Source organism: Natator depressus, chromosome 2 (assembly GCF_965152275.1).
Source record: "Natator depressus isolate rNatDep1 chromosome 2, rNatDep2.hap1, whole genome shotgun sequence".
Taxonomy (NCBI): domain Eukaryota; kingdom Metazoa; phylum Chordata; order Testudines; family Cheloniidae; genus Natator; species Natator depressus.
The window spans coordinates 82,610,652-82,627,147 of NC_134235.1; the positions used below are offsets into that span (position 1 = coordinate 82,610,652).

General features: G+C 41.8%; 1 protein-coding gene across 2 annotated transcripts in view; it reads left to right on the forward strand.

Moving 5' to 3' along the window:
• Positions 1–16,496, forward strand: part of SMCHD1 (structural maintenance of chromosomes flexible hinge domain containing 1) — a 170,381-nt gene that overhangs the window by 6,291 nt on the left and 147,594 nt on the right. For both annotated transcript variants that reach the window (XM_074944544.1, XM_074944545.1), the window contains exons 2-7: positions 7,756–7,831; positions 8,903–9,064; positions 11,398–11,480; positions 11,577–11,707; positions 13,374–13,488; positions 13,647–13,766. In XM_074944544.1, the coding sequence (XP_074800645.1) occupies positions 7,756–7,831; positions 8,903–9,064; positions 11,398–11,480; positions 11,577–11,707; positions 13,374–13,488; positions 13,647–13,766 (687 nt within the window). The remainder of the gene's footprint in view (positions 1–7,755; positions 7,832–8,902; positions 9,065–11,397; positions 11,481–11,576; positions 11,708–13,373; positions 13,489–13,646; positions 13,767–16,496) is intronic.

The following is a 16,496-nucleotide window of genomic DNA, read 5'->3' on the forward strand; positions in this document are numbered from 1 at the left end:
GGTTTGCCAATATATAATAGAATCCCAATAGGATAACCCCTTTTTATTGAGTCTGGGGAGTGTTAACCCACTAGTTTCATGCTGGGGTTTTTTCTGGTCAACTTTTAACTTGGGCAGTATTTCTCAAACCAGGCCACTTGCTTATTCTTCACCAGCCAACAATTTATTAATTCACCCAGAACCACTTCAGTATATAGTCAGGAGTTTACCACTCAAATGTGGACACAACCAGATGTGTTGACTACACATGGAATACAGGCTAGAGTTAAGGCTCAGCAGTTATATCAAAGAACAGTGCAAATTTCTTATTACTTTTACTTATGATCAACCATTCTTTAGTACCTGTTTATCACACTTCCAAGGGTGCACTTGTCTTTAAGGCACTTTGAAGAGTATGGTTACTTCTCTTTGATGAGATTGGTTCAAAAGGGACAAGTCTAGAATATTAAAAGCAGTTGCTTAAAACAATTCTTTTCAATCTCTCTTGAGGCCAGTTGTCTTGGATTTATAATCTAAAATATGGTTACTTTAGGTCTTGCTAGAGAGCGTAGACTCAGTAAGATGACCTACAGCTATTTATATTAAAGAATAGAAAGGGAAATACAATCTTTGAAATGAAATCTTACCAATTCTTCTTATCCTCTTAACCCTGAGATGGAGGAGGGTCCTTTCCACACGGATAGTCCAGGTGTTGGTTGCATTTAGGATTCGTCAGCTTCTTGTGTTGGGTTCAGTCAACTCTCTCGAGCATGTGGTGAACTCAGTTTTATATGCTAGTTTTGGGGCTCGTTGGAAGCGCAGCTCCGGGCTTCAAACTGCTGGCCTCTCCCAAGAAATGCAGACCTCAATCCAGGATCTCCCATTTGGTGGGAATGGACTCTTTGTGGAGCAGATGGGCGCGAGGCTGCATGGGTTGAAAGACACTCGGGCCACTCTTCGCTTGCTGGGTATGCATATGCTGCAGTCTGCAAGGAAGCAGTTCCGGTCACCCCCGCCGCCAGCCTCGACAGGGGTCTGCAAGGAGAAGGGATAGAGACACAAGCTTTAGTCATCACCGCCCTTCCTCCTGCCGCTCACCCGCACAGCCCACCCAGTCTGGCAAAGCATCCAGGGGGCCAGAAGTGCTCATTTTGAGGGTGAATTCGAGAGTAACACCCCAGTCATCTCCCTGGATCCACCTGATTCTTTCCTCAGCCATCTCCGTCCTTACCGTTCAGCCTGGTCGTGGGTCATCTCGAACTGCTGGGTGCTAGAGAGAGTATCTCGGGCTATACTCTGCAATTGTCAGCCACCCCTCTGTCCCACCCACCCTTTTCCCCATCCCTCTTCAGGATCATTGTCACGAGCAACATCTCATTCAGAAGGTTGAGAACCTACCGCACCTGTGGGCGGTAGAGGAGGTCCCTGGGGACATGGAAGGAAAAGGGTTCTACTCCCGCTACTTCCTAATCCTGAAAGCAAAAGGGGGCCTCAGCCCTATTTTAGACCTACGACGCCTCAACAAGTCTCTCAAGAAGTTGAATTTTTGCATGGTGTCCCTGGCCTCCATCCTCTTCCTGGATCCAGGAAACTGGTACGCCGCCCTTGACTTGAGGGACGTTTATTTCCATATTTCAAGGTCACAAACGGTTCCTCCCTTTCATAGTGGGCAGACGCCATTTCCAGTTCACAGCACTGCCCTTTGGCCCCAAAAGTATTCACAAAATGTCTGGTGCCAGTGACCCCTAACCTGAGACATCAAGGGGTCCAGGGCTTCCCGTATCTTGACGATTGGCTCATCAAGGTCAGATTTCCGGAACTAGTGCAGAGGAGCATCAATCTGGTGATCTCCACCTGTTGCGACCTGGGCCTGATGATAAACAACAAAAAAAGTCCACCTTAAGGACAGTGCAATGGATAGAGTTCATTGGAGCGGTCCTCGACTCCATGCAAGCCAGAGCCTTCCTTCAGGAGGCACGTTTTCAGGCCATGTCAGACCTGATCTTCCATGTGAAGAATGACCCGCTCACCACGGCTCGCACCTGACTCGTTGTTGGGCCACATGTACATATGTGGTCTGTCACACTTGGCTCCATCTCTGGCTTCTGCAAGTGTGGCTGGCGTTGGTCTACATTCTCAACAGGCACGACCTAGACCGGGTAAGCTGGGTGTTGGATCACATCTGGTCATCCCTGGATTGGTGGTTGGACTTTGGGTTGGTGTTGGAGGGAGCTCCCTTTGTGGCCCCATCCCCGTCAGTGACCCTGGTCTCTGATGCTTCAGATGTGGGCTGGCAAGCACACCTGGGCCAGCAGCATGCAGGGCTGCTGGTTGTGGGACGATCTGGCCCTCCATAATCAACGTCAGGGAGCTCAAAGCGGTTTGGCTGGCCTGCCAGGCTTTCTTGCTGTCCTGAAGGGTAAGGTAGTGCAGGTCCTGATGGACTTGGCCTAAACTCTCTTGAATCCCACAAGGGCTATATTAAAGTCCCTGGAGATTTATCTGCTGGCTCCCTGCAGAAAGCCTTACAGATATCAACCCAAACAAAGGCAGAGTACACCTTGCTTCCAGGACTGACAGACTGAATATCAGCAGCAGAAGAAACCTAGTATTCCAGGGGATGCCCCTCTTCTGCCTCCTTGACCATCCCAGCTCCCTCTGAGGCAGTAGGTTTAACAGGAATGTCAAGAGCCACAACTGTGCTAATCTGAAGTCTACACCAACCTTCTGGAACCATCTGCTACATTCTACCGGGCCTGGGCAGCTGTTACAGCTGACAAATGGGTATTAGTTATCACTGCCCAAGTCTGTCCTATACAAATCCCTTCACTACCATCTTTCCAGGGACTCTTCTAATGAGAGTTTGTTACAAACAGAAGTGGACTAATTGCTTTGTCTGGGATCAGTAGAAGAGAATGTGAGAATAAAGGGGCGGAGTCTTCTCCCTGTACTTCCTTATTCCAAATAAGAAAAGAAGGTCTTTGACCTACCTTAGACCTGAGGAGACTGAACAAATATATATGCCACCTCAGATTCAAGGTGATAACACTTTCCTCCATCATTCTAGCTCTCCAGGTCACCACAGACCATAGAGTTCATAGGAGCCCTGATTGACTTTGGTTCAGTGAGAGCATGCTTCCCTGAAGACAGGTTCCTGTCCATGCAAACACTGGTGCATGGGTTAGAAGAAAACATGTCTATGATGGTATGCTTGTATCTGGGGCTGCTAGGCCATATGTCTGCATGCAGGTACATGGTGCCAGTTGCCAGACTTCAATCTGAGCCAGAGTTAGAGCAGTCACAGGTGGTAGAGAGAACGTGTAAACATGCATGGAGAGGTACCATTCTCTGAATAAGACTGTAATCACTGATGTGTCTGATACAGGTTAGCAAGACCACCTGGGCTACCTTCAAATATGGGGACATAGTCCCTAGAGGATATGGAGTTCCGTATTAACATCCTCCTGCATAGTCTTCCTACTTGTTCTGCAAAACTTCCCACAGCATATCTTGATACATAACACCTTGTGATGCACCGTATAAACAAGCAAAGAGGCACATGCTCCTCTCCCCTCTGCCTGGAAGCTATTGGGCCCTGGACATACCACCAACAGTTGATAACATAATGGCTCTTCATCTCCCAGGTGTCAGCAACAAACTGGCAGACATCCTGATCAGACAGTTGGTCACCACTCACAAGTGGTTGTTGTGGACGTCTATCATAGAGATGATATTCCTATGTTGGAGGACCCTGATGATAGAGCTGTTCCCCATCAATGTCAATTCCAAGTGCTAGAACTTTTGTTCCAGAGAGGAGGTAACTCCAGGGTTGTTACCAAACACCTTCCTTCTCATGAGAGCCTGTTACAAACAGGAAAAAGCCCTCTTGTATGCCTTTCCATCGATTCCCTGGACCTCCAGGGTCCTTTCCAAAATCAAAGGAGACAAAGCCATTATCATTGTCATAGCTTGATATGGGCCAAGGCTGTTTCGCCTGACAGACTATTACAAATGTCCATCCTACCTCCAATCCAACTCCCAGATTTCTTGGACCTGATCTTACAATACCATGGCCAGATATACCAGGCCTGAAGTCATTGCAACTGAGGGTGTGGCTGTTGACTGGCTGGTGAAATACTATAGACAAAGACTTCTTGCTACAGGTCTAGGAAATACTAACACAGAGCAGGAAAGCATCTACTAGAAGAATGTATTTGTCTAAAAGGAAAAGTTTCTCAATATTGGCAGTCCAACATGGTCTGGACCCATTCCCACAGACCTTCAACTACTTATTGCACTTAAAACAGGTAGGCCTTTTGTTCGGATCTATTAAAGTCCACCTTTTGGTGATTTTAGCTTGCCACCTGCCTATAGAGTCGTGCTTGGGTCTTTACTCATTCCAAGATATCAAGTTTCTCAAGTGACTATTACACACTCACCAGTCAAAGAACCAGTTCCTGCCTGGGACCTCAGTCAGGCTCATCTGAGACTTGTGAAGCCTCCATTTGAACCTCTGTCAGGTTGCTCCCTGCACCATCTCACTCCAGACAGTCTTTCTAATGGTTATTACTTCAGCCAGGAATAGTCAGTGAGCTTCAGCCATTTATATCTGAACCACATCTATACAACATTCCATAGGAATAAGATGGTGCTGCAACTGCACCTGTTTATTTGTAAGGTGATCTGAGAATTTTTCATCTAAATCAGTTGATCAAATTGCCGGTCTTCATAAGTTGTCCCTAAGCCACACTCTGCATCAGGAGAAAAGAGACACACACTAGACTTTGCTTTACTACATTGATGGAACCAAATCAATCAGACTATTTAGAGCCATGGCTGTGTTTTCTAAAGTCAAGCCATTTCCTTACAGAGGATATCAAAATGGGTAACACAGTGTGCTGGTATACCTCCAGACTTCAAGGCTCACTCCACCAGAGTTCAAGTGATATTCTTGGCCTGTCAGAAATGTGTGTTTTTCTGAGACTTGTACAGTGATTGTAGTACTGCTCTCACAAACTTGGCATCAGCTGTGGCAGCTAAGTACAATACATAATGCTTCAACTGATGCAGCTGCTACTTCTCATTCCCACCACCTAAGAGGATACTGCTTGCCAGTCATCTGCACAGAGATCTATACTGACACTTACTTGAAGAATCAAGAACAGTTGCTTGATCTACAGTAACTGATTCTTCAAAATGTTGTCAGTGTGGCTACTATGACCTGGCCTCTGTTCCTGGTTTTTTGGGGTTCCCAGCTACTACAGGCTTCAAATTGTGAGGGAATGGTGGAATGTTGTAGCGGCTCTGCCCTTTATGGCTTTGCACGAGAGCTTGAGGAGGCACAAGGTGCATGTGTGGCCACAGAGGACACTGCTATGCAAAAGATTCTGAGCTTGTTCACGTGAGTCCCATGTACACTTAACCATGAGAACCACAGTGACTACAAAATCTCAAAGAATTGCAGTTACAGTAGGTTAAATAATCATTCTTTCTGTCTACATTGCCAAAATTCTTGTCCAGTCTGTTATCCCTCCTTCTTTGCGTAATGCAGCTTCTCTCTGGTTCTCCTGCCATACATCTTGCCCCCTCACATCTGTCGAAAATGCTACAGCTAAGATCATCGTTTTGGCCAGTTGATTTGCCTGTCTCATCCCTGTCCTTTCACCTTCTCCATTGTATCAAATAAAATCTGCTTGTCTTTTGAAGGCCTTTCATAGTTTCTCCACTGAACTTTATCATTGTACACCATGCTCTCTGCTCTGCAATCAGTGCCAAGCTTCATTGTCCATTTTCCTGTTTTTCCTACAAGCACTTCCATGCTTCCTTCTGTGCTGCTCCTTATGTGTAGAATAATCTTCTCAAATTTAATTCAGAATGGCATGATCTTGTCCTTCAAAGCTGTTAACACGTTTCTCTTGTGATGATGATTATTGTAATGGCCGGGGCATAAGCAGCTGGCCCTGTGGTGTCTGCCGGGCTGGGATTGAATTGAGGAGTTGGGACAGGTTGCCAAGTCAAGAGACTGGTACTAAGGTCAAGCTGAGCTGGAATTGAAGGCAGGAGTCAGGACTAGTTAGTAAGCCTAGGTGAGGCGGGGTCAAAGGCAGGTGTCCAAGACTGAGTTAAAGGCAAGGTCTGTAGTGATAGCGGGCGTGAGTTTTCATTGTTGCTGAGAGGACTCACTAGGCCAGTTTCCTGGTTTAAATAATTGGTGTGGACCAATCAGGCGGCCACAGGGTTCTGTTGTTCTGGTGTCTTTGGGTGGTACTTCCTGCACTACCTAGCTGTCCAGTAATTGTTGGATGCTACTCCACCCAGTTCCTCAGTGGAGGTGTTAATTGCCCAGGAGCCCGCAATCCTGGGTTCTAGACCCCGCCAATCCTTACCGACTGCAACATCTTTTCTAGATCGGTGTCTTCAGTCTGTTATAATGAAACAGTTTGGCATTTTGAAGCACCTGCCCCACTGCTCTAGCTGTTCTGGCATCACCCAGGTGCTCTCCTGTGCTGTGATGCTGCTGCTTCTTTGTCAGTGGCATTGATCTGGCTCTTTAGAGTATTTATTTTGGTATGCTGGCAAGATTTTCCTCAGAAATGCAAGCAACATAAGGGAAATGGTGACATTTAATAGTTTACAACTATCAAACTTGAAAGGAATTTCATGGGACAAAGAAAATGCATTTTTGTAGCCTCTTCCAAATTGTTGCAAACAATGGAGATGTTGGAGCTTCTCGGGGAAAGAATGAGTTCTAATAGAAAAGGTTAGGCAACCTAAATATAAGGGTTGATATCCACACTCTGTATAATAAATTAGTGCATGTTTAATCTATTTTTGCTAAACTTATATGCTAATTGGTATTCAGTTCACAGGATCCTGTGAGGGTTGTGGGAAGTGTTTGGCATCCTAATGAATAGTTAAATTAAGATATTTACTAGGTGTGCAGTATCATTTTGAAGTGGCAAATAAGATGTTTGTATATATTAGAAGTATAGAAAATACAGAAATTACCATATCAAAGAAAAATATACATTTGGTCAAACTAATGAGTAAAAGTTTTGAAGAAAGCTATAGCAGATATTGATATAGTTAAGAGGTAATGAAGGTTGTCAGAGGTATGTCAGGCATATTATAATACCAAAAATGTATTGTTAAACTTGGAAAGGAGAAAAGTTAGATGGAACTTGACTGCAATATTCAAAATTAGTGTGTTATAAAAAACTGATTTTTATTCTTTATTTTATTTATTATAATGTGAGAACAAATGGCCATTTTGAATGAAGATGCTATTTTAGGAAAAGTAAAAGAAATGCCATTCTAACTGATGTATAATTCCCTTTGGTTGGATATTGTAGTCAGATACAAGCCATGGGTTATTTCATGATCATTAATATTTGTAGCTATGCAGTTTAAATTACGGTTATTCATATTTCATATGTCAGGCTCTAAGATTACCTACAAGACAGTGTCTCCTTGTGCAAAGCCTTGCACAGCTTCTAATTGATGGTGCTTAAATCATGTAAGGGAAACTTCTTGTACCAGAGCAAGTGATGTAAAAAACGGCAAAGTGAAAAAAACCTCTTGGAATTAGATTGCATTCTGTCAATTCCTAAAGGTAATGTTAAGGGCAAAATATTACATATTTGATCATTGTTCATTGATTAATGACAAAATGAATGGAAAGGAGACGAGTACTTTTTTATTTTTCCTTCTCTTTATCTATCCTTCACTTTATGTAACAGCTGATTTTTATAACTGACTTTTTTTACAATTTTGTAGGCACTCTGCATTTCTTCTGAAGATAACTTTGTTATCACAACAACCAATAGAAAAGAAATTACAGATGACAACTTCAGTAAGTGTGATATATTATTTACCATACATCTCACTCCAAAACAGCTGTCCAGTGCATAACTGTATCAAAACTGTAAGAATGTTATTTGTATTCCTATGCTACATATACAATAGCCAAGGGAAGTACAAAGCCTCTTTATATAATAAAGCGTTGCAAAATTGTTACGAAAATCCATTTTGGAACAAATTTCACACACATACTGTTTTTGATGATGGAAACTAATATTTAGTTGTCTGTCATCAGATAAAGTACTTCTATGTGCTAAGTATAATTTGCGGTGTTGTCAAATGTATAGTTAAAGTTAATATTTTTATTTTGCAATTCTAAATAATGCCAACTCTTCCAGGAACCATTGGGGCACTGAAAAACTAACAAAGTGGTTAAGTTATGTGATAAATAATGTCTGCAAAATGGCATCTCGTTCTATGTGAAGTTTAATTTCTTATGTAATTAGAGTAAAAAGTGGTTTAGCTAAGCATGCCTGGATAGTGACACACAAGATTTTGTAACTGGTACACAAATCAGTCTTATATTGTGACTGTAACTACACTGTTTTCTTGTAGTGGATTTATTATAACGTTAGCAGATGAGGAACACTAGGTGAAGTTGAAAAAGTATTTCCAATATTACTGTGTACATTCATTTACTTAATTTTCTAGGTTTGTGGGGTTTTTTGTTTTTTTGGGTTTTTTTTGTTTTGTTTCAGTTTAACCAAAAGGTAAACTTTGCTGCAAAACTGGAAGGAAATCTCAGCCATTTTGGCTATGACAAAATGCTTTCTCCACTGTACATTATGGTGTTATGTTTTTCATTTGGCTAATAAAAGTCTAAACTTTGAAATTGCAAAGATAGTGTGTTAGTACTTCAATTGGGAGTACTGACTTTACTAAGTTTGGGGATATGAAAAGGTTTTGAATTAAGTTACTGTTCCTCCTTGGAAAATTTCATAGCTAGTGGAAAGAGAAAAGAGGTGCATCAGACGTTAAAACTATCTTCCAGGTTTTGGGGTAGGAGTTTACCAATATTTGGAGGGATTATTCCTTTGTATTGAATATTTTAATTCCATTGCAGGTGAAATTGTTCAAGAAGGGGTTACTTTGTATTTGCTACAGTCAGTTGATCAGACACTACTTTCAGCAACAAAGGAGCGAATTGACTTCCTACCACACTATGACACGCTTATCAAAAGTGGCATGTATGAATATTATGCTAGTGAAGGGCAAAATCCTTTGCGTAAGTATTCAGATTTTTTTATAATCTAAATAATTGTTTTTCATGTATTATTAATCATCATTTACCTTAGAAGGGACTTAAAGACAAGAAATGCCTTGCTCGTGAATAATTTCACTTGTATTTTACCTTTTGTCACTTCTGTTGGAGCATTTAAACTTAAATTTTTTTCAGTTTAAGTTCACCTTTACTTTTAAACTCTGGTTTAAAAAGTGACTCTAAAAATAGCATCATGAGGTTCCAAATTTACTGCATCTGTTACTTGCAGAAGAAATTTGCTTATTTTACAAGCAAAAATACTTTGTTGTTGTTGAGAATCTTGCAAACTCAACCAGAGACTTGAAAGCCCGGCCTTTCTTTCTCGTGCCTGCACTTGTAGTAGATTCTGTATTTTGGACTTATTGATGCATGAGTCTGAATACAAGCCTGTTTGCTGTCCCTATCTGTGTTTTGGCTCTTTAGGGCTGACAGGATTAAAAAATAGAAACTAGTTATCTTTTGTTAATAAAGTAAGCTAATGTACTCTTTAAAGAAGGTGCCACTTGTACATTGGTCATTTTTCTGATAATTGCTGCGTTTCAAGGTACAAATTAATTTGTGTACCAACTTAATTAAATACTACTAAACTTTTGCTTTCTTTATTTAGTATGCATATCCTTCTAGGCTCAGAACTGCCTGGAAAATTCACAATCATAGAACTATATGCACATCACTTCATGCATGGAATTCTGGATTATAATAAGATGTGGCTCACAATCATCCCTATTTCTTTTCACCAGCAGCAAACACCAATTACTCACAATCTTTTGGATTACCATATTCCTATTTTCTTCTGCAGTTTTTGATTTAGTCTGTTGATGACTGTTATTGTGGCAGTTGGAGTGTTTAGGAGCATAGGAATAGGCTTACAGGTTTGGACAAGTAGTTCATATCTTCAACAGTGGCCAATACCAGGTGCCTTAGAGGAAGGTGCAAGAGCCCAGTAGTAGGCAATTACGGAATAACCTGCGCACAGGGAAAGTTTCTTCCTAATCCCCATTTCAGATTAGTTTATTTCCTGAAGCAATAAGGGTTTATAACCCTTTCAAAGGCTGTTTATTTTAATTTATACTGTTGTACGTCTGGATGACATTATTCAGATGCGTGTCCTGTTCTTTCTATTGAATACTGCATAGCCCTTTTTCTCTATGATATGGTGTGGCAATGAGTTTCACAGGCTAATTGTATGTTCTGTGGGAAAAGTATTTCCTTTTACCAGTTTTAAATGTGCTGCCTTTCAATTTAATTGAATATCCACTGTTTTTGTATTAGAGAGGGTGAATAGACGTGCCTGATCTGCTCTCTGTAAACTGTTCATTATTTTGTGTACCATTATCACATCCAGTCTTATAGATCTCCTTTAAGGTAAATTGTCCTAATCTTTTCAGACCCTCTTTATTATGGAGGATTTTTCGTGTTTCTTATCACTTGTTGCCCATATCTGACCATCCCCTCCTTCTGTGATATCTTCTTTTGAGGTGGAATGACCAGAAAGTGACATTTTATTACAGATAGTTCTAAATCATGGCATTTTAATTTTCATTATTGCTCATCATCACTTTATGCACCTAATATTTTGTTTGCTTTTTTGATTGTTGCTGTATACTGAGCAAAGGTATTCACTGAGCAATCATGTGTCATTCTTTTTTACTGAGATGTTACAATTTAGAACCTAGCAAAGTTGTCTGAGAAGTTCCAATTACTTCTTCCGATTACTTCAGTGTGTGTTGCCTTGCATTTGTCAAATCTACTATTATACTTCCATTCACCAAATTTTTTAGCTCCCTCTGCAATTTTCTTCATCTTCTGTGGTCTTGACTAAACTTAAATAATTTTCGTTTCTGTAAATCTTGCCACCTGTGCCCAATCCCTTTTTTAGTGAATCCAGACTGTCCCATAAAATTTTGTAGGTGAAAGGCAGTCTGTTGAACACTTGATGTCTACGAAATTCATTCCTGATTGTGATAAGTGATCCAGAATATGTTCCACCAATGAACAAGGAGGAACACGTTTGTCTCCTGTGTCAGGGGAGGGGAACCCCTTTCATTCAGTTATGTTCCCAAGCATAACTAATGGCCACTCGCCTTGTAGGGGACTTGAACATGCTCAGCAAATCACTAATAAACCTACATGAATGACCCTTAAAACAAGTGATGGTGGATCAAGTATTTTTCATTGTCAGTCATATATTGCCCATACTTACCATGGGAGTCATGCCCAGGGAACACTGGTCAAGTATTTTCCTACTGCTACTTTTAGAGCTCAAGAATTACTAACAGTTTTTTCTCTTTCCTTAGCATTTGCCTTTGCTGAGTTGATTGACAATTCTTTGTCAGCTACTTCTCGAAATACTGGGATTCGAAGCATACAGATAAAATTGGTAAGATACAAAAGGAATACCCTATTTGTTTCAAATTTAGGATTTTATGTCTTCATTTTGGTTTTTTTGGTTCTCCTTGTTTTTCTTTCCAAACAGTTATTTGATGACTCTCAAGGAAAACCAGCTGTGGCTGTGATTGATAATGGAAGAGGGATGACTTCTAAGCAGCTTAACAACTGGGCTGTGTATAGATTATCAAAGTTTACAAGACAAGGTGACTTTGAAAGGTTAGAAAGCTTTATACGTTGTTTTTAATCACACAACTGAAAAACTGACAAGTTGTGAAGATCTTTACAGAGCGTATTTTTTAAAATAGAGAACTACTAATAGCAGACTTCATGTCTGGGTATATTGCATTGCTGTAGCCCAGCTGAGAGGTGATGAAGATACGAAAAACTGAGGTCAGGTCATTGTTCACTAGGATGGGACAGAGTGCCCAAACCAACTGGAAGTGGTAGAAAGTGTTAGTCGTGGATGCTGCTATATTAGGGTTTAGTGCCAGTGGGGAATCCAGGAACATACCTAAGCTATGCACTGAATCAGCCAATTGTGGATGGGTACCTTCTACCTAAAGAGACTGCACTGTGTTCTACAAATTATGTTATGACAGTAATTCACATCTTGCTTCCATTTTGGACTGCCTCAATTTGAAATACAGATCAACCTATCCATTTCTATTGTAGGAACAAAGGATTTGCCAAACCAGATGAGTTTGTCCATCAAGTTCCATATCTCTGTAGTCAGGCTTAAGTATTGGGGGCACTTGCAGCTAGCTCTGTCACACCACATTAGAATTGGGCATTTGACAGTCAAAAATAATTGGTCAAATACTGGTCAAATTATTTTAAAGCATTAATTTATTGGTACAGTAACAACGGTAACGAAAACAACTTCATGGTCTCCAATAGACTTAGCCTTAAATATATTCATACTTATGCCAAATAACAAAAAAAAGTTACTTTAACTACAACAACTACAATGAAATGAAGTTTTAAAAAAAATGAAAGAATGGCACCATGACTGTGGTCCAATAGCTGGTGGTCAGTTAATATTATTTGACCAGTCAATTGACTGGCTTGCCAAGCATGCACCATATTCAAAGGGATGTCCAGCAACCTTTCTCATCTTCCTGATCCAAAAATCTGTGATGGAAAAAGGGGCTGCGTTATGAAGAGTAATTAACTTCCTCGTCTGTTTCTTTATGGCAGTTCCATGTGCTGTACGCAAAGGGAAAACTATGCTAACATTAGTATGTCTTCTTTTACCATTCTGTCATCTTAAGTTTCTGTATAATGGCTATCATCATGGTATCTCAAATGTTTTTAACACAGATCTGGCAATTATGAGAAATGTTTTTAAGATTGTGCCTCATGTCTTTATAAAAAGAACTTGATACAGAAGGAAACTGACTAAACCAAGTCATTTTCCTTCTGTAGTTTGTAGGGTGTCTATGGGTACGAACAAAATGGTAATAAGAATGAAGGTAATGTAAATAAGAGTTAAAATGCAGAAAACCAAACAGAGAGTTACTCTGTCACAAAAAGGACAGAAAAATTGTATACATGGCTCAATGGGGAGAGGCAGGGGGAGACCTATAAACAATTTTGCTAGGCAGCCATGTTAATCAGAATACATTGTGACCTACATGATTTCAGTTTAATAATCAACTTTGGTTTTTCTTTTTAGACATTGATAAAACCAGAACGTGGATATTAGTTACAATGTTAAATTTATGCTCTTAACATAGATCTGAGGACTTGAAAGAGAAATTTTTTGAATGAAAAACTTTAAGGATGATGATGATTACAGGAGGTGTTTAATAAAATTGTTTCTCCTTGAGCAGTTTTGTGGTGATGGTTTTGAAAAAATAAATAAATACAGTTTTGTTTTTAGTGATCATTCAGGATATGTACGCCCTCCTCCAGTGCCTCGCAGCTTAAATAGTGACATCTCATATTTTGGTGTTGGAGGCAAACAAGCCGTGTTCTTCATTGGGCAGTCTGCCAGAGTAAGTAGCATGATCTATGTATTTTAATTATTAGCATTTCTTTACACAGTGACATTGAGGTAATTCATCTGGTACCATATCACTGAACTGTCTTATTAACAACTCATTTTGGTGTCCTACTGTGATTTTTAAATTTATTTTTCTTTAATACTGAACAGATGATAAGCAAACCTGCAGATTCTCATGATGTCCATGAGCTTTTCCTTTCTAAAGAGGATTTTGAAAAGAAGGAGAAAAACAAAGAAGCAATATACAGTGGATACATTAGAAACAGAAAGGTAAAATAACATTTTTTTAAATGAACATCTTTCCTAGGCAAACTAGTCTGTTTCATATAGTATACCTATAACTGTTCTCTAGGCAAAAATGTCATATGCACTCACTTTGTGTCTGGGGTATACAAAGTTAATAAAGTGAAACTTAATGGCAGTATATTGTAAGGCTTTCTCACATGTGGTTCTTCTGCTATGTATTTTAACCCAAAGCATTGATGAGTCAGTAAATGATACTTTTTCTATCTGTGCTGCTTTGAGGTACCATCTGGAAAAAAATGCTTTAGTGTTGTTATTACTAACAACTGCAAATGTGCTGGTTTAGTACCAAACATAACAGGAAAATATCCCAGCTTCAAGAGTTTACAGTCTAAATTAGAGAGTACATTCCAAACCAAAATATTATACCTGAAATATACATTATATAGGTGAAAGGTTCAGTGAGGGGTTTTTTGTTTGTTTGAACCTTGATGACTTCTCATTGAAAAGCTTGTGGAAGTAAAGAGTCAGAGGAATTTTAATGGTCAGTTCTTCCCTGTTCCATTTTCCTGACATTTTGGAAGAAGAATTAAAAATGAGAGTGAGAGGAAAGACAGTAATGTCTGAGGAGAGGCTCTAAAGGAGCGTAGGAAGAAAGAAATGAGACCAAAGATGTAGGCAGGGGCTCAGCTGGAGGCACTTTGGCGATGATCAAGGGCTTGAATTTTTATATGGAAGGTGAGAAGCCAGTGAAGAAATGTAGAGAGGAGACTGACGTGGCTAGAGTGGCAGAAGAAGGAACTTATTTTTAGAGAGAGCACTTTGAATATGCTGAAGTAGGAGACTAGAGAGAAGTAGGTTGCAATAGTGGAGGCAAAAAATGACTGCATCAACAAGAGTTTTTGCTGTAGGGATGAGAAGGCACAGATAAATTTTGGAGATGAAGAACTGGCAGGATTTGCTAAGGGTCTGGATGTTGAGAGTGACCCTGAGGTTCTGATACTGTGAGGTGGGACGGGAGGAGTGGGGAAGGGAGTTTTGACAGAAATGGAGAAGGGTAAAAGAAATAAAGTTCTTAGAGTATGTGTCAGTGTGGATCCCACTGTAGGCATGCATATGCGGGAGACCAGGTTCCTCGTTAGCAGTGTCAGTTGGGGGCTTGCATGTGCCGTATGCCTCCTTGCACTTCCTGTAAAAGGAAGGGTGGCTGCAACCCCCTTGCTCAGTTCCCTCTTACCTAGCTGGGTCTATTTGCTGAGAACTCTAGCATGAGCTGTCTTCATCTAAACATCTGAAACATTTCAAATCAAGCTTAATTCTCTTACAACATTTTGGACTTGAATAATCCTTGTCCAGATCTAAATTCTTTGACCTGACTTCCCTGTACAACATCAAGCTGCCACACCCTCCCCCCCCATCATTCCCCCCCCCATACTGACAGCCCCTGTACAAGGACCTCAAGATGGCAGATTCAGAACCCTGTGATAGGCTTATTTTGTTTAAAGATAAGCACGGCAGGTACTGTGTATGCCTGGGTGAATCAGACATTCTAAGCAGTGGCTTTGTTTACCTTTCATTTTCCATTGTACCCGAAAATGGTGGGATGCAAGACACAAGCTCCATCTCTTAGAACAGTCTGCGTGTAGCATAGGACCTCCAGGCTCACAAACCCCTATACTGGTCAAACATGTGCCCTTCAGTGCTGCGAGCAGGTAAGTGGTGCCCAAGATGTCAGTGGAGAAGTCCTCACTGAGCAAGGAACTGACAGTGGCATTGATGCTGGCGCTGACCATAGTACTGGAATCATCTAGACCATTCACATCAAAGGTGATGCCTAAGATACTAAAGAAGGCCACTGAAAGAGGACACCCTGGAACAGAGGTAGGCAGACTTCGGCCACGGGCCACATCTGGCCTGTGGGACTGTCCTGTCCGGCCCTTGAGCTCCGCGTCACTATCCTCCCTCCCCCACAGCGTCGCTGCCGTGCGGGCAATGCTCTGGGCAGCGGGGCTGCGCGCTCCTGCAGGGCAGTGCGGCAGCGTGTCTGGCTCCGGCTGGGCAGCGCAGCTGCCAGACAGGCTGTTCTGAGCGGCATGGTAACGGGCTCGGGGCTGGGGCCGGCAGGTCCTGGTGGGCAGTCAGGGAGCAGGGGGCAGTTGGATAGGTGTGCGAGTCCCAGGGGGCCTGTTAGGGGGCAGTTGGATGGGGCGGAGGTTCTGGTGGGGGGGGGGGTCAGGGCACAGGGAACAAGTGGGGTTGGAAAGGCGTGGGAGTCCCACAGGACCTGTCAGAGGGCGGGGGTGTGGATAGAGTTTGGGGCAGTCAGGGGACAGGGAACGGGGGGGTTGGATAGGGGCAGGGGGTCCTGGGAGGGGGGTGTCAGGGGACAAGGAGCAGGGGGGTTGGATGGATGGAGGGTTCTGAGGGGGGAAGTCAGGGGGTGGGAAGTGGGAAGGGGCGATAGGGGGCCGGGGCCAGGCTGTTTTGGGAGGCATAGCCTTCTCTACCTGGTCCTCCCTACAGTTTTGCAACCTCAGTGTGGCCCTCGGTCCAAAAAGTTTGCCCACCCTTGCCCTGGAACATAGGAGTTCAAAGGAGAGCTTGGTGTCTTCTTATGCAAAGAGACAGGAAAGCATTGGGGAATAAACTCTCCAAAACATGTCCAGCTCTCCAGATGAGTGGAAAAAGAGCATACTGTAGTGCAGCAGACTCCATTAGTACCCCACCTGGTACCAAAGGCCCCACTGCCAATGTTGA